Below are 22,751 nucleotides of genomic sequence, written 5' to 3' on the forward strand. Positions count from 1 at the left end.
CACACCACCTCAGACGCCATCGCCCTGCAGATTTCTCACCCAGCTTGAAATGCAAAAAGAGATGCAGTCAGAACAAAACTTGTGCTATTCCGTACAGAACTCTCCGTCCCGCACTGTCTCTGCTGCGCTCCCGCATCATGCGCGCACCCGGGAACCGCACTATTACGCACGCATAAGATCCTAAAAATCTTCTTCTTAATATTGCTTTTATTTTCTCACTTTTGCTTCCCAATTCCAGTCCAAGATCCAGCTAATCAAGTCCAAGGTTTGTTTGTTTTTTAATAACTAAAAAAGTCGGAAAAAAAAGGGAAGAAGAAGTCACATTCTGCTTTGTAGTTAAGTTTAATTCTTGTTCCTATTCCATTCCATCCAGGACACTTGATCAAGTTTATCCATCAGCCATGTGCCCGAACAAGCCAAACCCAAAAGTCACTGTCCAAAAGCCTTTTTTTTTTGTGCCAGAGCATATTAACATCAAGTTTTACTGTGCGTATTTACCGGGCTCGCCTTTAAAGCCGACGCACTGGACTAAAAGATTTTTTCTGCTCACTTCAATCAAAACTCCACAAGGCTGCAACGACGCTATGAAACTCTGACCAATTAGAGCGCATTAACTACCTACTCGATCAAACCGAGAACCAATAAGCATCAAGGGGAGGCGGATCTACAGATCTAGTCTGAAGGGGAAGTTCATTTGTGCTCATTAAAAAAAAAGAGTCTTCTAGAGAAATGGATCCGTGTCTGGGAGCCAATCACATTATTGTCCACTTTAGTAGTGTGATTGTTTAGATCTACACAAAACCAGGAAAAACAGAGGAAGCCACTTCAGGAAGAATGTAGACAAACAATTATGAGTGATTCAGTTCAGAATACATGGCTACTACTCTACTCAACTCTAATGACCATATGAATCAGAGACCATCATGTCTTCCTGGACTAAAGAGTCCACAACTGCTACACCTACAGGCTATATTTGTAATTGGATTTATTTTTATTTATAGGAAACACACATAAAGGACATCCATATAGTTACTCATATGTTCTCAGAAAACATACAATAGAAATTCCCTCAGTCATTCTGAGCATCTAGCATTAATTTACTTATTTTACCGTAAGCATTTTGGTGGGTTTTTTTTTCTTTTTTCCCCTCATACAAGGTATTGATTCAAGTTATCAAATCAAGCTCTGTGTAATGCAAAGTTTGTTAAATATTCATCTATAATAAATATGATTTATGTTAAGTTGGCTTCTAATGGTTTTGATTAGGAAGGAAGAGCTGGTGCTACATTGTGTTGCTTCTACATTATCTTATAACCTACTTAAGGATCACTTTTAGGCATAGAATTACATCACTACTGTTTTTCTAAAAGCAATTAGCCTACTGTATCTAACCTCTTTGTTGCTTTTAGTGCCTAACAACTTCCTTACAACTATGAATAGCTACAGTGACATACCGTAGCCTCCTTTTTGTATTTCTGTTTCATAAATATCTTAGAAGTTGGCTATGAGTCAGGATCATATTGGTTTTATCAGATCAGATAAACATACCAGGATTACACACATTGTTTGTACCAACCCTTTGCAGGAAGTGTGACATTGAATATCAGTCCTATAGCCAACTAAGGAATTACGAGCAAAAATAATAATTAAAAAAATGCAACCAGTGACAATTTTGATATAGTTTTTTGTAACAATATTTCTCAACTAGTGCAATTTTTTTCTGCAAAACAAAAATCTGATTTCAGATGAACCCTTTTCTGGAGGAACTAACCGCACTGAGCCTTACTCTGAAGGTCTACTAGTTATAGGCACGATTAGACGGATCTTAAACCACTCCTCAAAAAAAATGCAACGCATAAGAAAGTTCACTGCCTCCTTCAAATCCAAGAAGATTCATACATTTTCAATACTGATCTAATGGAGAGACCAACCTATTGTGTTTTTTTGTGGTTTATTTATTTATTTATTTATTTATTTATTTTCAATTATCTTGCATATTGATCCTCTTAGGTCAAAGTGTTAACCTTATGGCCAAACCAGGCAAATGTTTGCTAATGCACGGTGGCACAGAAACCATGGTGAAACACTCATAGGGTTTTTAAACTGTATTTTGATATGCACATGACTTAGTAACCATCTGTCTTTTTTGTGACAGATACAGCTCATTTGTTTTACAGCTCATGTAGTTTTTTGCACAAAACAAACAAAAAAAAAAAAAGGCATAAAGATCTCTAAAGTTGCATACGAGAATTCAGTAAAATCAGCAATCACAAAAAAAAACTCTGCAAAATCCTGGAGGGACAGCATAATTACTGTCAATTCTGCCAAAATCCCTGGGTAAAATCAAAGTAATAGTAGATGACATTTGGAATTTTAACTAAATATACACCCTCCAACCAACTTATTAGTAAACATTCACATTATGCAATCATCCAATCAGCCAACCATGTGGCTGCAGAACAGAAAATAAATCATGCAGGACAGGAGCTTCAGTTAACTGTTTACTTCACAAAAAAATGTGTTCTCATTGATTCTAAATCTTCTCAATCTTCAAAAGCTTTCTTTCATTTAGCCTGTGCCCACTGGAGCCTCAGTATAAATCCCAAACATGCCACAGCCATCCATGGGCACTTGTCCAAGAGAGCACATTTTATCAAGCTCTCCGTTGGGAGGGATGGCATGCTCTAGTTCTTGCCTGAATGAAATGAAGTCTTCTGTTGTTGTAGTCCATCCATTGCGAGGTCCGATGTGCTATGCGTTGACATGCTTGTCTGCTCACTGCAGTTGTAAAGTGGGCTTATTTTAAGAGTTACTACAGTATGAGCTATTGACAGTCCATCAGCAAAGCATTTCCTCATCCAGAGCTGCCTCTCAAACCAGCCTGTCTATCACTAACAACCAGGTAACAGTCACTAAAATCACGATTTTTTTATATAAACGCAAATCTGATTTGATAATTGCATGAATGCACATGAATGTCCCGTGACACTAAGTTCACAGTGAAGGTTGCTCTGTTCTGAGAAGTAACAGAAATAATATCCTTGAGTCTACCAGGTTAGGAAAGGTTTTATCTCATTTTAAAATAATAGCGTAAATACAAAAATGTTTTTTATTAATTTATTTTTTTTTTGTTTTATTCCTTGTAATGCATGGATTTGACTTGCTGAAATGAACTGCACTTTTATTCACTTTTATTACATTTATTCAGTAAAAGAGACAGGATTTATTAATGGTTGCAGAGATAAATTCTTCCCAACAGGACTTAGTATGTTTGAGTTTTTTTCCAGTCTATTTTACTGTTGCATTTAGACTAAAAAAAAAGTTGATTTGTCGCTTGCATTTTATCTTCCAGAAATCTGTAACTGAACCGATTTCACTGAAGACACACAGCTATCTGACATATAACTGACTTGTGATTTTCTAGAAGCAGTTGTCATGCCTGACTGGTACAGAACAACATGAGCTCATTTGCTCTTGTTAACACAGCTACTTTACTCAGGCAATTTTCTTCAGGAAGCAAATGACCAGCAATGCTGCTATAGTGGCAGAAAGTCAATCAATACAAAGCAAAGTGGCATCTATTGATTGATGTCGATAGTTTTTAATGCTATACTCCAAAAGGCCAAGTCCTTGTGACTAACAGACACCAGGAAACAATACGCCTGCGATCCATAATTCAGGAGATGTTAAGCTCGCAATCAAAATGCACGCTACTTTCTTGACCCATGTTCTTTCCTTGGCAAGGTTTGGGAACTTTGATTATCCATCTCCCCAATATGATTGATCACAAGACTCGTATTTAATGCACAAAACATTGATTGTAAATGATGGCATTAACAGGTTGAGCAAGTTTATAATGTGGATATTGGAATAAAGACAATTCTACTGTAACAAGTAAAGCACATCACTGGATATTTCATAATTCAGTGAGGTTTGACTCAGATATTTTATTATTTCTTATATTCAGACACTGTGGAATTACTAAAAACGTAATATCACAAAGGTCCCAATTCATTGTGAAGAACCATAAAAGGACCATAAAAGTGCGGTTTACATAGATTCCTGAAACTTTAAGTATCACTTTAATAATCTTCACCATCATGTAAAACATCAATGTAAAACATTCATGATGCCTTGTTAACTTCCGAGTACTAGAGTTACCCATCATTATCTCCATTATTGAAAGCCATCTATACATTGAAAATCTGCACTTAAGAGCTAACCACTCAAAGCTTTTAGCTCACTTTAATACACAACATTACACTGTAATGCTACTACCTTCATGCAGTTTCTACAGGTTTATTACATTCAAAACAAGTGGGTGCTTTTATAAAATTCAAGCACAGAGAATGACCCAAGTGCTACAAAACAAAGCTTCAGAAGATAATTGTAAGAAGAACGATAAGAAAAGCTACTAAACATACTGTATGAGCTGGAGAAAGTCAGAGTGTTAAGAGATGTTGTAGCTTTCGTTTTCAAATCAATCAGAGCAATACACATATTTACACATATGACATGAACTTAACAGTAATTAAAACTGATATAAAATATAAGTTTTTGAAGGAAGATAAATTAATTGTATAATTGAATGAAGGTTAAGGAAAGACTTCATACGCTTCATACGCTTAAGTATGAGTAACAAAGTTGCATTTGCTTCTGATTTTTTTCTTTCTTTTGATCAGGTAAATATCTATAGTATTTTATCATATACTGTATCTATCAAAAGATTTTAATAGACTGTTTAAATAAGCCATGCTTTACATGAATGATAAGAAAACACCATGAGAAAGACCACAGTGGTCAGCAGCAGCTTCAGCACTGAAACATTAAACATTATAATATTGAAATATTACATTTGAAACCATTTTAATATTTTATTTATTTGCATCTTTTTAAACTACAGGAAAATGTCTCCACAACTGATAGACTGTAAGATAAAAACATGTTAATTATTGTATATTGCTGTAATGGTGTAAACACACAAGTGGCAATTTCTGAAAATATCATTATAAGTCATTATATATATCATTATATATATGATTAAAGCTCAGATGATACAGTGGTGTTGGGGATTGTTGGGCTTGACATGTTCATTTGTTTTAAACTGACATATGAATTATTTGACGGATTAAGAATTAAAAAGCAAAATACGCCCTTTTGTCATTTGCTTTCATTACACAGTAATTATTTGGGGGATAAATCAGACCCATAAATAGCAATTTGAAGGAAAATGGCCAATAAGTTCTGCAAAGGTGAAATAAAAATTAAAAAAGCCTCATAGTTCCTTTCTCAACCACAAAACAATAATAGAACAAAAAAGAAAAGAAAAACAACAAAAAAGCTAAGCTAAAATTATCCAAATGATGATATATAGTCTAACGTGCTCTTGCTTTAACTAAGTATCTAACTTTTTCTATTTAACCAATTAAAAACCTAATATATTTAATCTTTTGATATCTTTTCATAAGATTTTAGCAACTTTGAATGTTTGATTTACAGATCAAAAAACAAAAAACTCCACACTACATTGTCATTAGTCAAAAAGCTGCCATTTAATGAAATCCAGGCTTCATAATTTGAGAGTACAATGTTTGAGAAGCTTGAAGCACACAGTCACAGAGTCATTCTGATGTCAACTGAAAATAAATGTGATATAATTTAAACACTGGAGCAATAAGATAATAAGATATGAACAGGCCACTAAGGAATAAGCAGTATTAAAATAACATTGATATAGGGATGATGTAGGGAACAAACCATGGGTGAAAGTGTGTGTGTGTGTGTTTAATACATTCTACGTTAAAGTTTAGAGTTATATCACATACTTTAAAGCATCTATAAGCAACCGTTTCTTCAAAAGCTTCAAAAAATGTGTCTTGTCATATTACAGAGAAATCACAAAGCTCTGTCCTGAAGACACAGCATTAGTCCTTGAGACACAAAAGTACTGTATATTCATTCATTCATTTTCTACCGCTTATCCGAACTACCTCGGGTCACGGGGAGCCTGTGCCTATCTCAGGCATCATTGGGCATCAAGGCAAGATACACCCTGGATGGAGTGCCAACCCATCACAGGGCACACACACACACTCTCATTCACTCACACAATCACACACTATGGACAATTTTCCAGAGATGCCAATCAACCTACCATGCATGTCTTTGGACCGGGGAGGAAACTGGAGTACCCGGAGGAAACCCCCGAGGCACGGGGCGAACATGCAAACTCCACACACACAAGGCGGAGGCGGGAATCGAACCCCAACCCTGGAGGTGTGAGGCAAATGTGCTAACCACTAAGCCACCGTGCCCCCAGTGCTGTATATGTTCCATTTTAAACCACATTGATATTATCAATAGTTTAAATTACAGCATGTGGAATATCTGCAATACAAGTCCCTGTGAATTATATAAGTTACTATATTAGTGAAGCAGTATGTATCACCTGTTCACCTTCTAACCAGTCAGAACCCAGAATCATGCTGTTTAAATAAATATATTTTTCATTCAGTTTCATATCATTCTTCCTAGATTATTATTTTAATGGTCTCAAGGGATCACTCAGGGGCCACTGACCCTGTTCAATAAGATCATTCTGTAGTAAATCGCAATCCATAAATATAAACCACACAGCTGGATCACAGATCTTCATTTCATCCACCTACTGAACAACTAACATCAGTGTTCATGTGTAATCAGTGTTCATGAGAAATGCAGATATTTCTACGTGCTTGTGTTTTATAACAAATACATTTTTCATGGCTCTGTCTCTTAGAAATGTAATAATCAATCATGTGTATTAAATAAATAACCTTTCAAAAAGATAAACAACCAAAATTCAGACTAATCATTTATTTTGCATGTTCTTTACGATTTGAAAAAGTTAAAATTTATATTTTATATACATCAAGTTAATGAGTTTTGTCTAATACACTCCTAACTGATCTAACTGCCAAATCTAATTTTCTCCTGTTATACTTTAATAAACAAACCTGCTTATTTAGTTCCTTGTGTGCTTTTACCATAGGATTCCATCTTATGTTAAATGATCCAAATTACTCTCATTATATTACAGGGAAAGTTTGGAAAGCGCTCCTGATGGGTTGCTGTTAACAGGAGTTCTGCTGTGTCTAATTTAATCACATGGCAATCTCAACCGAATGCCCTTTGCTGACTAGACAATACGTGAAGTAATGACCCTAAGCTATTATACTAATAAGAACAATTTAATTATGCGAAAGTATAGCCAATAAATCTATCCTACTCTGTCCAAGGCCTGCAACAATGTTAAGAGAAAAGGCTATCAATATTATAACTACTGCTGATATCTATATTACTGATTTTACTCTTGGCTATGTATGGTAATGAACTCCAGGTGACAACACCTGTGTAATAACGACAGAATCATTTCCGAAAGGGACAGATATTGTCTAAGAACCTAACTATATGGATATAGTGCAAAAACCTAAAGAAGATGCGACATGTCTATGGATGTTTCTGAACAGAATTCTTGCATGCAATTTATCTGAAGCTGCTTTTCTTTAATCTGCACTAGTAACATGCTAATAATTTATATATATATATATATATATATATATATATATATATATATATATATATATATATATACACTTATACTCTCTGTGCATCCTTGGGGGACATTTAAATACATTGTCATGTATTTTGTAAGATTTAACATTTTTTTTAACAAGTAATTTTAAATATTTAGATTAGATAAGATAAAATTATAATATACGAATAATTATTGTAGATAACTATTCAATTTTTTCTAGATTGAGTAACAAATTTCAGATTTTGAATTCCAAGCCTGACACACTGTGTGTCCTTGCTTCTACCGCCATCTATCGACGACATTTTGTTACGTCACTTGAGTTTAACTTCGGCTTCACTCGGTTTTCACTTCGGCTTCACTCGGCTATAACTTCGGCTTCACTCGGTTTGAACTTCGGCTTCACTCGGCTATAACTTCGGGTTTAATCGGCTATAACTTCGGCTTTACTCGGTTTTAACTTCGGCTTCACTCGGTTTGAACTTCGGCTTTACTCGGCTATAACTTCGGGTTTAATCGGCTATAACTTCGGCTTTAGTCGGCTGTAACTTCGGGTTTAATCGGCTATAACTTCGGCTTTACTCGGCTATAACTTCGGGTTTAATCGGCTATAACTTCGGCTTTAGTCGGCTATAACTTCGGGTTTAATCGGCTATAACTTCGGCTTTACTCGGCTATAACTTCGGGTTTAATCGGCTATAACTTCGGCTTTACTCGGCTATAACTTTGGCTTCACTCAGTTTTAACTTCGGCGTCACTCGGTTTTAACTTCGGCTTTACTCGGCTCTAGCATGGGCTAGACCGGAACGCGCAATGCATTGTGGATGTTCATGGCCAATATTTACATTTGCGCACTTGATACGCGGCCGCTTTGAGGATTTATTGCACACCATGACTCTCATCACCTGTGCTTTACTTTGGCTGTTATTTGTTTTGGATGTAATTTGTGTCGATATAATATCCAGTTCCTGCTACAAACCAGTCAAGTTCAACAGACCTACGTTTATTAGGTAACTAAATGTTTTGGAGGGAAAAAACATTTAAATCGTTATCATAGTAACTTTTACATTTTATACAGTGTCTATGGTGTAAGTCACAGCTTTCTTTAAATAAGTAAAAACTAAGAGTAAACACGTGATGTTACGCAGCTTTAGGAATGTATGTACAACAGCGCTTTCGAATTCTCGATTCTGATTGGTTAATGGAGTTGGTTTATCGTTCTATAAACCAACATGTTTAGGGTATAACCAAGTGTTATGGTTTTTTTTGTTATGTTTCATTAGTATTTCTTTATTCATTTGTTCATTTACATACTATTATTTTTTTTTTCATTTATTTTTTTTATTTACCTATGTAGTTACTCTTTTATTTTTATTCCAATTTTCCCCATCAACCCCTGGTATAACCGCCTATACTTTAAACATAGAGACCCCTGGTATAACCGCCTATACTTTAAACATAGAGACCCCTGGTATAACCGCCTATACTTTAAACATAGAGACCCCTGGTATAACCGCCTATACTTTAAACATAGAGACCCCTGGTATAACCGCCTATACTTTAAACATAGAGACCCCTGGTATAACCGCCTATACTTTAAACATAGACACCCCTGGTATAACCGCCTATACTTTAAACATAGAGACCCCTGGTATAACCACCTATACTTTAAACATAGACACCCCTGGTATAACCGCCTATACTTTAAACATAGAGACCCCATGGTATAACCGCCTATACTTTAAACATAGAGACCCCTGGTATAACCACCTATACTTTAACATAGAGACCCCTGGTATAACCACCTATACTTTAACATGGAGACTCCATTGTAAGGGAAATCACGTTTATATTAATGTGCTTCTTCTCATTTGTTATTGTCTCTACAGCAGTAACATATAGTGGGTATAGTATTGCAGATGCTCAACATAAACAGATTAAAAAATAATATTAATATTTCATTTCTAACACGAGCTATCTTGTATTGTGGACATTCTACTATATTAAATATTACTTAAACAAAAAGTATGTGTTCTTCATCTTAAACAAAATGTCAGATTTCTGTGGTATTTTGTTTACTTTTTGTGTGATTGATCGGTCTTTTTTTATTATGACAAATTGTGAAAAAAATTGATTACAGTAATCCATAGAGATAATTTTAATCCATAGAGATAAAAGAGTTTTTGGATTAAAGTTTTTTTTTCATGTTTTTTTAGAACCTATCCTAGACCTTATGAGTACTTGAATATCACTGAGCTCCCTGCTGTCTGGGACTGGCGTAACATTGATGGGAAAAACTATGTGAGTGTGACACGAAATCAGCATATCCCTCAGTACTGTGGCTCCTGCTGGGCCATGGGCTCCACCAGTGCCCTTGCAGGTACAACCTGGACTATAATATATAATTAACACAGTCTGAATCCCAGGTGAATTTTTGTACAGCCTGAAGAGCTAGACCTAGAGTGCAGAAGTTATTATATCATATATTATGCAGTGTGTGTGGAGAAGGAATGAAGTGCATCATATAGCAACTGAACAAAACCAACAGCTACTATTGACCAGTCAGCATTATGGGGGGAAAATGTGGTTATTGCTGTACTGGGTAAAAGGAGCAAAAAGGCTCGTCCAGAGTGTTGTGGTATACATTAATGTGATTAATTTTCTGTAACAGGAGCTGTGAAAATATATCTGGCTTTAATTCAAAGGTTATGTGGAATAGCCTAATCTAAGACAATTTTAGACACATGACAATCTATGACAAATATTAGTTGTTATTTTATACACTTATTTTATTTAGTTCACGTGTATGTGATCTTCAGTAAGTGGTCCACTATGTCATGGGAAAGTGAGGACAGAGCAGTTAATACATTCTAGGTTCCTTATGACATGAAAAGCTGCATTCCTTTGGTCTTCAAGAGAGAAAAAATATTCTGCAATCAAAGCACCTTGTTTATTTTTCCTCATAAGATCGTATAAACATCAAAAGGAAAGGCGTGTGGCCGTCAGCTTATCTCTCCGTCCAGAATGTAATTGATTGTGGAGGGGCAGGGTCTTGTTTTGGAGGCGATCACCTGGGTGTGTATGCTTACGCACATCACAAGGGCATTCCAGATGAAACCTGCAACAATTATCAGGCCAGAAATCAAAGTAAGTACAGAGTCCATTTATATACACCCATATGATTATGATTAATATATGTATTTTATATGCACATAAAGAAGTGACCAAGCATCAGATATATTTAATGAATGTGTTTATTACATTTAAATGTAATATTATATAGATCTGTAATAAATCAGTAATGATATGTCGGCCTAATTTCATTAGGGATTTACAGTGGCATCATTTTCCAAATTTCTGTGTATGTAGAGTGTGATCCGTTTAACCAATGTGGCACCTGCTCATTCTTCGGGTCCTGTTCTGTCGTGAAAAACTACACTTTGTGGAAAGTAGGAGACTACGGTGAGGTTTCAGAACGAGACCGGATGAAAGCTGAGATCTACAAAAATGGCCCAATAAGGCAAGTTTCCTACTTTATATATGGAGTCAGTAAGCACTTACTACAGTGATTGTATGCAATCTGAACCTGAACCTGTTCCTTCCTTCTCCATCCTCTCTGCATGGCAGCTGTGCAATCATGGCAACTAAAGGTCTCGAGGCGTATAAGGGAGGCGTCTTTGCAGAGTTTCATGTCATCCCACTCACGAACCACATCGTATCTGTGGCGGGATGGGGAGTCACTGATGATGGAATAGAGTACTGGATAGTCAGAAACTCCTGGGGCGAGTTTTGGGTGAGCTACACCATTCATCTTTTCTGTACAGCCAGCATTGTATATGAACAGGGCCATATATGTATCATATAAGATCACTGTTTTCATTGATATTTTTACTTACTGATCCCTGGCTTTGGATCAGCTGTTAACCTAGAATTATAACCCAGAATATTATCAGAAGCTTTAACACTTTATTAAAAGCCTAATGTCTGAAAAGGATACTAGGCACCTCAACTAAGACCTTAATCTGTCTAGCATGACACAGTGCAATGAAGTATGTTAATGGATGAGCTGTATATAGTGGCTGTGATTTTAGCAGCAGTAATTTGTACATGTCTCCACAGGGTGATGCAGGCTGGGCAAGGATAGTCACCAGCGCATATAAAGCGGGTAAAGGAAACTGGTACAATCTTGCCATCGAGCAATCCTGTGCATATGGAGACCCCATAGTGGCCTAGAGGAAGAGCAACTGTTGAGAGTGACCCTGTCCACATGTCCAGAAAGGAATCCAACTGAGTGCAATGAATGAGAATGTGTTTGCAATATGATTAATTTTTTTATTTAACGTGTATTAAGCATTATTATGAAGCGGTTATGGAAATCAATAGTTTTCTTTATTGTTTATTACAATGTTTGGAATTATTTTTCTTAAAATAACCTTGTTTTGTAAAATATTTATATTTTTTAATTGTTATTTTCTAATCATGCTGCGTCAGAATTTAGGAGCGTGATAACAATATTGCTTATGGAAAAATAAACATACATTCTTAAAACTTGGATGTTAAATTGTTTGTATAAAAAAACAGTCTTTAAGCAACTCGGCTACGAAAAACAACATTCGTTTTATATCACACATTTATAATAAACAACAAACATATATGCATTTTAACACAAAACATCCACTTTAATCATTTACACGGTGTTTTTAACCCAATATAGAACAAGATTTTATGTTATTTGTTTTTAATGAGCATCTCATATTGTGATGTTTGTTGCCTCAGTACAGTTTTCTACATCAGTGCTAGCATGTACCGGTCCCTCTGCTTCCTATTGGCTGACAACCTTAGCAACAGAATACAGGCGCGTCTCATTGGCTACTTTCTACTGCTAAGCCCCGCCTTCCCCGACTGCAGAAAACAAGGGCACCGGGTTAGTAACTAACCCGCCCTGGATGCACTGCGAAACGGGGATGCTGGGCAGAGACGCGCCCCTGTCACGGCGGGAGTCTCTGGGTCATTTATCACTATGCACTTCTCGCTATAATACACACTTGGATGTGAAGGATGCCAGTGGTTTCTCATGTGCTTTGCAGAATCCGGTCCTATTGCAATTCTGGACTGCATGTACATTAGAGACATCATAACTGGTGGTGGTTTTTTTTCCGCGAGCGGATGCTGCATCTCTGCAGACCTGGAAACCGTTGCTAAGGAATAAGCATCCCAGGTGAGCAATGATATTAAAGCATTAAAAACAAGACATGCTGTGATATTTAATACATAAATGCTGTGTCATGATGCACTGTAGTCTAGATCAGTCAACTGCGCAGTTAATATTTAATGTAAAGGCTTTTCTTCAGCACCAAACAGTGTTAACAATATTAGGGAATAATTTTGCAGTGTATAGTGCATCATTGTACTGTATGTTCCCATATGTGTTAAACATGATGGGTCTGCATGCCTACACACCACAGAACACATAACTACATTATTTTAGTTTATATACATTCATTTCAGTCATCTTCACTCATCCTTATACATCTCAAGGAACCTGAGTAGTGTATAGACAATGTATTTTTTATTCAGTTACATTTCAGGCGTTATGCAAAGATTCTTAGGAGTTCTTGCACATTCACACTATTTATGTCCCACTTTATTTATTTATTTATTTACAACCATTAACGTATAACATTACATACTCTAGTCGTTTTGTATTTCAATTTTTTTATACATATATTCTCTATCCATATATAAGACATGTAAACTTAATTCCATTGTTCTAGTATAAACTTACCAGGTAAGATATTAAATATTATTGATTAAATATTATTAAGTCATAATTTGTTTAAAAACATTTAACAGTTGTTCTAAAAACTAGCACTGGACTAGCAATTGACCTTGAGACAACAGGTTTTAAACAGACAACTGGATTTAATATTGCATTTTGTATGGTTCAAAGATGCGTCACAGGTTCATGGGTTGTTGTGGACCTGTGATTGACAGGTTCTTTTGCCTCTATAAACCAACCCCATACCTATGTGCTAGCCTTCACTGTCTACCTCCAGTATTGATCTAGGTGCAACTCTTATTGAGCTTCCCTGAGGGAAATGGGTGAACTGCACACTCACTGCAGGATAATCTGATCCTTCCTTTTTTTCTAAATGGAATCTTGCCTCATTAGCGTAATATCATTAGTAATGGTAATCATTAGTGTAAATATCGTGTCCCATAATGAACTTGCAGCCACCAATTCGTTCAACAGGTGTAGTATTACAGCAAATTGGCCTTTGATTATATACCGTTATTAATGCCAGTGTTATCAAACTAAGAGGAAACAGATCATTTGCATTCTAAGGATATATATTAAGATACTACAAAAATCTAAACGGTACTTGCAAGTGATTTAGATGATTTAAGATGGTTTCTCTTGTTTTAACAGGGTATTGCTCCAGAAGCTTGGTTGAATAAAACTCTTCCCTTTAGCATTCCCCTTGTCCATAGCATTGATTTTAACGCAGAGTGGGAACGTCAGAGGATACCCTCTTTTGCCAATCGATAGTTGGGAAAGTGCAATGCAGTATCTGTCAGCAAGGCAGGGTAGTTAGGATGTCCTTGAGCAATATAAACGCCTATAAAGTTATCTAGAACTAAAACAAGTCTCTATATCTCAAAGACAGGGAGACAATGGACAAGAAAACATGATTACACACCCCTATTATGCATTTCAAATTTGAGAGAATCCTTACGTCTCCTGAGTCCCTGAAACTCTCAAAAAATATATAATAATAATTTAATTCACTGAATGCATGGAGTCTTCTAATAACACAAACTGCATGAAGATCTATTCTGTGTTTCACACTAACAAGAAAATTTTTTTGATGGCTTTGCAATGCATTTTGTTTTTGTTTTTATTCCTGGTTCTGAAGGCTGTCTAATTAATACAAAAAAATCATTCAACTGTCGGATATGTTCCGTTTAGTACAGACGGTGGTGGGACTTATAAGTATGGGCTGTAATTACAGCATGAGGATCTGAGGATGCACTGACCATAATTAAGCTTTAAGCATGCATATCAAATGAGAACTATTGTTTGAACTTAAGTAGTTCTTCCTCCAGTTGTTGGACACACTGGTACAACATTTTGTTCTACAATGATGGCCTGAAGCTTGTATTGGCCCTAATGCACTAAAGGGGATTCTTCCTGTACAATCACCAACAAAATAATTCTCCGTGCTAGAGAACTGGAGAGCAAATCGTATCTCCTTAGATAAAAGCATAAAAGCACTTTTTTATATTCTTATTTAGTCTCTTGGGATCTGGACTTATTTTAAGCCATGCTTTGGATGGTTCCTTGCGAGTACTTTTCCCAATTTGAAATAAAAAAAAAAAACAGAAACAATTCATTGTAAATAATGCATGGCTCATCACTTGGAAAAATGAGTGGAGGAAGCTGGGGGTGGCTGTAGGAGACACAGCTGTGGGAAATAACAGAGAGCACGACTGGGAGATGCAGGTGTTATTATGTTGTCCTAAAAAAGGCAGACTGACAGGGCGTATATCAGAGAGACGGGCCTGATAAGTGCTCATATTTCTGCTTGCTGCTCTGAATGCTATTTGTGAATTACCGATCGACAGGCCTTAGGACTCTGCGTTCTGTCTGTCTAATTATTAGTCTGTCAGCTCTCATCAGCACTTATAAAAGCCAGGCTGCTGACTAATGCAACTCCAAGCTTCTGGTGAGCAGGAGAAATGAAGTGCTACAATGACTTAAATAGGAGGAATGACAAGAGAAGGAAAGTTGTTCTGGAGCTGTGGAAGACCTCATAGTACCCGAAGTCTCCTGTGTTTATCTGTGCAAAATTGTGTATTAGAAAAAATATCACTACAGTCAAATCATTTTAGAGTCTCTATTATGTTACGCAGTGCTTTGAATGCAACAACCGTACAACAAACACATAGCCTGCCAAGTAGAAATCCAGTTAGACTATTGTCTGCCTGTACAAGTGGCCTGATTACACAACAGTAAGCAGGCAGGCATCCACTCTCATTCGAAATACAACCCAGAGTAGCCTTTTTCTGTATGATGGTCCATCAATTGTACCATCATTCCATTTCTCTCAGCACCCAAAAGAAGCATGGTGGATTTTTAGCAGCCTTGGGTATTTTTAGATTAATGGCAAGGTCAAAATGTGAATTGACATGTCCTCGTTGTCACTTACAGCACAGTTAAGCTGCATGCGCCATATCATATTACCATTTCGGCTAATGCGAATGGAATAAGTGATCTTTAATGTGGGTGAGTGTTTGGTCTTAATTATGTTTGATTACAGTTATTTGTAGTGGGCATTTGACAAGATTTCCATTCAGGATGAAAGCATGTTTAAATCAAAAAAGCAGTTGAGGAATGTTTATATGTATGAGTGTGATCTTACTGTCATAAATTTTTACTCTGATTTTACTGTCATTTACTGAAAGCTTTTCTGCAGCCAATGCTGCTAAATATGTCCTTATACACTGTCGGTTGACAGCAGCTGTCAGGCACCACATCAGCAATTGCACGCAGCCTCTTTTGTGTGAGTTTCTCTTTCTCTAGGGCACAAAACAAAAGCCCACGCTGCAATATAAATGCTTAGTGTCCATGCTGGTGTACTGTACTGCAGCTGAAATCAGGTCAAGAACATATTCAGGGGATTTAAATGGTGGGATTTGTTTAGTATTGTCTAGATAATGTCATTTACATTATCTTATTTATCCAAAGTGTCCTAAAATTGAGTGAAGATACAATTTAGCAGTTTGTGGTTAAATATCTTGTTCAAGGACCCAACTGTGGCAGTTCTGGAAATTAAAATTACAACCTGCCTTAACCATCGAGCCACCAATGATACTGAGTGAATCTCATTACATGAGAAAACACATAATCCGCTGTCCTGAAGACTTTACCAGTGTTATCTCTCATCTAACTTGTTACAGAAACTTAGTTTAACACCTTTTAACCAATCAGAACTGTTTTTTCATTTCTTGACCAATTTCTTGCATTGGACAGGTTAGAAAACTGTGAATATGTCCAGATTGCATAAGATTTATAGTTGAAATAAACTCTGTGTATGTTTAAAATCAGACCGTATGTGATGGTTTCTAAATCCTGTAATTAATTAATCTGATGTGTAGATGACACTAATTAGACTCTTTATACATTAGTCCAGGTAAGTGGGCGCCATGCTGACTAGCATCACAGAAGGCATCCTATGCTGCCTGACAGGCAAAAGTGGAAATACGGTGCTGCCTGTGGACTCATCGGACACCGCTCCATCTGATGGGTTTGAGTTTGTAGAGGTGAAGCCAGGCCGTGTACTGCGTGTTCGCCATGTTCTGCCAGAGCGTCCTGCCAGTCCTGAGCTAAAGCAGGAGCAGGGTACCAGTGTGCATTGCAAACGCAAGATCACAGTCTACCGCAACGGGCAACTGGTAATTGAGAACCTGGGTGACGTGCTGCGTGCAGAGATTCTACATTGCCCCAATGGAGATGTGGAGCAGTGCAGCACCGTGGAGCTGGAGCTTGCTGATTACTTTACTGCACCTTCCTCTCCAGAACCCAAGCCGGCTCCTCCTACTCTTACGGCTTCAGACCAGCAGAAACCAGCTCCGCCACCCAGGCGACGGAGGAGGAAGCCCAAGCGCACAGTTCTTATTGACTCAGAGAGATGCATCAGCAGCTGTAAGGGGACACACTCCGACGTGGCACTCTTCTTCATCCATGGCGTTGGAGGCTCACTGGACATCTGGGGTCGTCAATTGGACTTCTTCTCCAAATTGGGCTACGAGGTCATCGCGCCAGACCTGGCAGGGCATGGAGCCAGCACGGCACCTCAGATAGCGGCTGCTTACACATTCTACGCCCTGGCTGAGGATCTTCGTGCCATTTTTAAGAGATATGCCCGCAAGCGCAACATCCTCATTGGTCACTCATACGGGTGAGCTTAGGCATGCTTCTCTCAGGAAACATGTATACACATGTACACATGAATGCATGTTAATAAAATGTGCTAGAGAAAATTGCTGACATTGGATCAGCTCTTCATGTTCACATGCAAAGGTAACTAAAATGTTTAGTTAATACGGTTTAAATCAAGGAGAATCTTTTAGCCTAAATAAGGAGAAAAGAGGGCAAAGAAAGCGGGAGTTTTAAGAGAACCGGATGGGATTAGAGACAGAGTTTTAAGTAAGGTCTCTTGTTTAAAAGGCAGTGTTTAATTTTTTTGTGTACTTGAAATCTAATTGAAGCCCTTACTATCCTCATTCCAGGGTGTCATTCTGCACATTCCTAGCACATGAGTACCCAGAGCAGGTACATAAGGTGGTTATGATAAACGGTGGTGGCCCCACAGCGCTGGAGCCAAGTCTCTGCTCCATCTTCCAGCTACCTTCCTGTGTCTTGCACTGCCTGTCACCTTGCCTCGCATGGAGCTTCCTCAAGTACGTTCTTCACATTTACATAAAATGTGCAGACACTTAAATAATGCTTCAACTGCACAGGGATTTAGAGTGGAATTAAGATTTTACTGCTGGATCAATACCTTATAAAGGGGTTCACACCAAACTCACCAAATTAGTAGGTAATGTAATGGCATGTCATAATGTAATGTCATTACAGTGGTAGCAAAGCAGGTATATTGTACCCCAACAGTACTTATTTTTGGTAGCATATCGCTTTTGCATTATTAGTCTTTTTTCTCTCAAGCTTACTTTTGCTTTTTCCACAGAGCTGGATTTGCTAGACAGGGAGCTAAAGAGAAACAGATGCTAAAGGAGGGCAATGCATTTAATGTGTCTCCGTTTGTGCTGCGGGCCATGATGAGTGGTCAGTACTGGCCTGAGGGAGACGAGGTGTACCATGCTGAGCTTACTGTCCCCATTTTGCTCGTGCACGGCCTCTATGACAAGTTTGTGCCCATGGATGAGGACCAACGAATGGCTGAGGTACGGTGAAATGTAGATAACAAAAACGCAGATTTATCAAAATAGTTCTCATTTAATGATTTACGTCATGGGATTTTCTACCCTAAAGACAACACTATAGATGGCAAGATAACCATAAACAACTAGATCTCTGTGCTGTAATGAATGTATTGTTCATTAAGGAGCATTACGTATATGCCGATGTCCCCACAGACGTGACAGATGGTTACTGAATGAAACAAAGGCTTTCTTTCATTTTACTGAGTAGTGTTATTATTTATTTTTTTTTACCAAAGCACTAGTAAATTCTCAAAACTGACTAATCAGAACGCATATAATATAATAGCAGCTCTGTCAGCAGTTCCGACTGTGAAAGTTTTATATTACACTGATTTGAATATGTTAGCATTTCTATAGTAACGGCGACTTCACATGGATTTGTATGCTGGATGCTTCGCGTAATTGAAATCTAACCATAAACTGCTTAAAACAAGATGTGAAAGGGTTAAAACGGCTGGTCTTCTCCCAATTATCAACTGTACAGGTTCAGTGAGACCACGGAGTCTTCAGTGTGTCCACAGTAACCTTAGACTCCTCTTAATGGTTGTAAAGAGTGATTATCGGAGTAACTGTAGTGATCCTATCAGCTTGAGGCAGTGTGGTCTCGGATGTCTCTCAAGGCATTTTGTAAGATAGTCGTGCATGAAAATCAGTTTCTGAAATACTCATAGCAGCCCATCTGGCACCAAATGCTCCAATAAACTTTAATTGAACTTTTGTCTTTACTTCATTATGTTTTCATGCATTGCACTGCTGCCACGTGACTGGCTGATTGGATAATTGCATGAAGGAGCAGTTGTACAGGTGGTGCAAATAAAGAACAGTTGAGTTTATTTGCCAGCGATTATTTTTTAACCAAAAATCTGACATTATGTGTATTTCTAGATTCTCCTCTTTGCCTTCTTGAAAGTGATTGAAGAGGGCAGTCACATGGTCATGATGGAATGCCCAGACACAGTCAACACACTTCTGCATGAGTTCTTTCTCTGGGAACCAGACATCACCAGAAAGGATTGTGCAGATGATACACCTGCTGTTCTGACTGTTACTACAGATACCGTGACTGACGAAAACACTGGCAAACAAAAAACCAACAAGCCTGTAAACAAATAAGCGATGATGAGTGGTGTCTTTGTAGGGCAAACCTGATCAGAAGGCTCTTGATGGCAGGCTGCATGAGGTGGAGTGATCACCCAGGCTGAAAGCTAATTTTTTGGAGCTGAAGATTGAGCTGAGCGTTCGAGCTGGTTGCACCAAGACAGCAAGAAAGGTCCAAGAGGTGACTCTGCCGAAGTAGGTCAGAGGACAAAAGAAAAAAAATGAAAGCATAAAACTAATTTCAGAGCAGACCATCATGGTTTATTACATTTCACATCTCTCTGCTACCTTTGGACAGATATCTTTTGTTCTTGTGGTATATCAGCAAAAGGACTAAAGCTCTGCCTGATGGATGAACTCGGGCCGATTTTAAGTGCTCGTGCTCTAAGTGGGAAGGTATGGGCTGATTTTTCGGCTGGATTACAGAGCCGTCCCCATGCTCACGCATTGCTTATAAAATCTATTGTGTGATCTACTGTGCTCTAGGCCACATAAGTGCATCAGAGCGGGGAGAGAGATGTTCCTAAACATTGCTGTTTTTTGTAACACCGATAATTAACATAAGGGATAAAAGAGTAGTGATTTTGTCTTCCCATGGAACACATGCCTACAGTCCCATGAAGAAAAAAAGAAGGCTGGAAGGGAAAACAATAACTTCCAACATGCGTATTTAATTTGAAGACGTTACCTCTGTAGTCCTTGTATAAGTGAGGCAGTTATGTAGAACATAACTAAAATACTAACATATCACTGTTACAGTTAAATAACCTGCTATAATGGGCTTTTTTTTTGCCATGAATTGATATGTTTTCTTTAAACAAACAAACTAATGCAGATTTGTGGCTAAGTGCAGGGCCGAAGGGTGAACACAAATGCAATGAGCATAAAATTCTGTCAGCAGGAGCACTTTCATGTCTCCTAGCAACGAGAAAAGATTTGTTGGTGGTGCATTCACAGCTCTGCCACAAAGAGGAAAAGGAAGAGAGAGAGAGAGAGAGAGAGAGAGAGAGAGAGAGAGAGAGGATGTTGGTGATGATGATATGGTTTATACACAGGGAATAAGCTAGGAAAACAAAATACTGTTAATATAAATGTAACGCTGTTATATATTACCATCAAGACAATAAGCAACATTGGAAAACAACCAGAGATTAAAATAACATCAGTGTCACATTACAGCATTCATACAAATGCAGCTGACACACACCAAGTGATTATGCAGTGGGACAGGGTTTGACTTTATAAATAAACAGAAGCACAGAGATGGTGACTCATGACTAAGGAACAGATTGAGGATATATGAATGTGCAGGTTGCCATAACAACAGACGGTTCAACGTCCGAATGGTAAAAAAAAGATGAAGGCTTGGTCGGTGCAGGGTAATGGATGCTGGAACTGCATTGTATAGCAACATAATTTTCAGTGTGCGTTGCCTTCATTGTTTTTTTTCCCATGTCATACACTGATATAATGTACGAAATCAAATTTATTCAGTGTCCTCTGGAAACACGTTTTTTTTTCTCATAGCAGATTTTATGTAAATGGGATCATGGTTTAAAACTGATGCATTTATACTGTTTGGGCGATTACAATATTATTAAGCTGCAACTTCTGGGCCCTTGAGCAAGGCCCCTAACCCTCAATTGTATAAATAAGATAAATGAAAGTCACTCTGGATAATAGGATCTAAGATATCCCATAAATGGAAATGTTGCATTCAAGCTTATTCATTCATTTTAGATCTTAAATGAATGTGAAATGGGTGAAACAAGGCAGATTTTTGCGTTATTTATTATTTCAAAGCCAAAAACATCTCATATGAATGAATGAATGCAACGCACATTTCTTCTTCTTGTGATTTCTTTTCAGCAAAAGGATAAAAGGGATACATGGAAAACTTTGTGGAAAACTTATTTCAATCTTTGAATCTCTTGGTCGATTAGAATATATTTATTATATGAGTCATGAACACTTTAAATTTAAACACAGTATTTAAACAGCATTAAATATTATCTGTGTTTTCAGGTCTGACACAAAAAGGTCCAGGTGGAAATATTTTTTTTAAAGGTTATTGTACTAGAATCACTGCATAGAAACATTATGCATGCAAAATTGAAGAACACTGCTTCGAGCAGCTCTATACTGTATATCTTCCCAAGACAATGGTTTTTATTCTATTCATTCTTAGTCAAAACCATGTGGTGATGTGAAACCATTGCAAAAGCACAAGTAGCGTGGATATGCATGGCATTTCTGACCGTTACATTCCAGAGTGAGCCACGAGATACAGGTTTTATGCAGAATGCAAGCAGTGTCATTTTTTAACCCTTGAATGATGAATTCTTCAATAGACATAGGTGTGATCCGGTGTACTGTACATCCATCCTAAATTCTACATACAGTATAAGGACTTGGGTAATCACAAGTGTTCGATCTTTAATTCGGTTGATTAACACTTCTGTGTCATAATAACTGCTGGGACAAATATGCATTGTTTCACTTTATCATCATCATCATCAAAATTCAAAACTATATAATAACTCAATTATTCAATTGTACTAACGATTAACAATTATGCCAGATGTAAGTGTGAACCTCTGAAACCTCTGGTAAGTAAATGCGTTTTTTATGCACTGGACACTAATAAAGAGTGCAAAATATTTGGAGGTAAACAGCTTTAGGTGCAGTGTGAGTACATGTCTGTACAAGTGAATGGAGGTTCAGTTTCTGAACAAGAAGGACAGCATACTGTAAAAGGGTGTTGAAAGATTGAGAAGTTTCTCTTGAAGAACAAGTGAACATCAAGGAAAGGCAAAGTGACTCTACAACTTGGCTCAGTGTTAGAAAGAAAGGAGATCAGTTTTGACGTCCAAGATGAAAGACTCGTCCTCCTGCTCTTCCTCGGTGTGTGTGTGTGTGTGTGTGTGTGTGTGTGTGTGTGTGTGTGTGGGTGTGTGTGCAGTATCAGTGCTCCAGTGTACTGCCATCTGTGGTTCAATCTATGCCAGAGATCTATGTTATACTATCTATGATATACACACTGCCTGAAATGTGTGAATATATAAAATAATAA

General features: G+C 37.5%; 2 protein-coding genes across 2 annotated transcripts; both read left to right on the forward strand.

Moving 5' to 3' along the window:
* Nucleotides 1-8,338: 8,338 nt before the first annotated feature.
* LOC132862373 (cathepsin Z) lies at nucleotides 8,339-12,098 on the forward strand. Its single transcript, XM_060894402.1, has 6 exons — nucleotides 8,339-8,583; nucleotides 9,790-9,953; nucleotides 10,541-10,720; nucleotides 10,943-11,093; nucleotides 11,201-11,366; nucleotides 11,693-12,098. The coding sequence occupies exons 1-6, from the start codon at nucleotides 8,387-8,389 to the stop codon at nucleotides 11,804-11,806; spliced, it is 972 nt and encodes a 323-aa protein (XP_060750385.1). The 5' UTR covers nucleotides 8,339-8,386; the 3' UTR covers nucleotides 11,807-12,098.
* A 453-nt stretch (nucleotides 12,099-12,551) lies between these two features.
* Nucleotides 12,552-22,632, forward strand: abhd8a (abhydrolase domain containing 8a). Its single transcript, XM_060894520.1, has 5 exons — nucleotides 12,552-12,791; nucleotides 16,763-17,535; nucleotides 17,867-18,037; nucleotides 18,325-18,541; nucleotides 19,466-22,632. The coding sequence occupies exons 2-5, from the start codon at nucleotides 16,781-16,783 to the stop codon at nucleotides 19,691-19,693; spliced, it is 1,371 nt and encodes a 456-aa protein (XP_060750503.1). The 5' UTR covers nucleotides 12,552-12,791; nucleotides 16,763-16,780; the 3' UTR covers nucleotides 19,694-22,632.
* Nucleotides 22,633-22,751: the final 119 nt, after the last annotated feature.

This window comes from Tachysurus vachellii, chromosome 1 (genome assembly GCF_030014155.1).
Source record: "Tachysurus vachellii isolate PV-2020 chromosome 1, HZAU_Pvac_v1, whole genome shotgun sequence".
NCBI classification, from domain to species: Eukaryota; Metazoa; Chordata; class Actinopteri; order Siluriformes; family Bagridae; genus Tachysurus; species Tachysurus vachellii.

What these genes read in the sequence shown, in the direction of transcription:
- LOC132862373 (XM_060894402.1), top strand. Translation starts at nt 8,387, where the DNA reads ATGCATTGTGGATGTTCATGGCCAATATTTACATTTGCGCACTTGATA. An exon ending in CTCCACCAGTGCCCTTGCAG is followed by an intron (nt 9,954 to 10,540) that starts GTACAACCTGGA and finishes TTTCCTCATAAG; the next exon opens with ATCGTATAAACATCAAAAGG. An exon ending in TACAAAAATGGCCCAATAAG is followed by an intron (nt 11,094 to 11,200) that starts GCAAGTTTCCTA and finishes TCTGCATGGCAG; the next exon opens with CTGTGCAATCATGGCAACTA.
- abhd8a (XM_060894520.1), top strand. Translation starts at nt 16,781, where the DNA reads ATGCTGACTAGCATCACAGAAGGCATCCTATGCTGCCTGACAGGCAAA. An exon ending in CTCGCATGGAGCTTCCTCAA is followed by an intron (nt 18,038 to 18,324) that starts GTACGTTCTTCA and finishes CTTTTTCCACAG; the next exon opens with AGCTGGATTTGCTAGACAGG. An exon ending in AGGACCAACGAATGGCTGAG is followed by an intron (nt 18,542 to 19,465) that starts GTACGGTGAAAT and finishes GTGTATTTCTAG; the next exon opens with ATTCTCCTCTTTGCCTTCTT.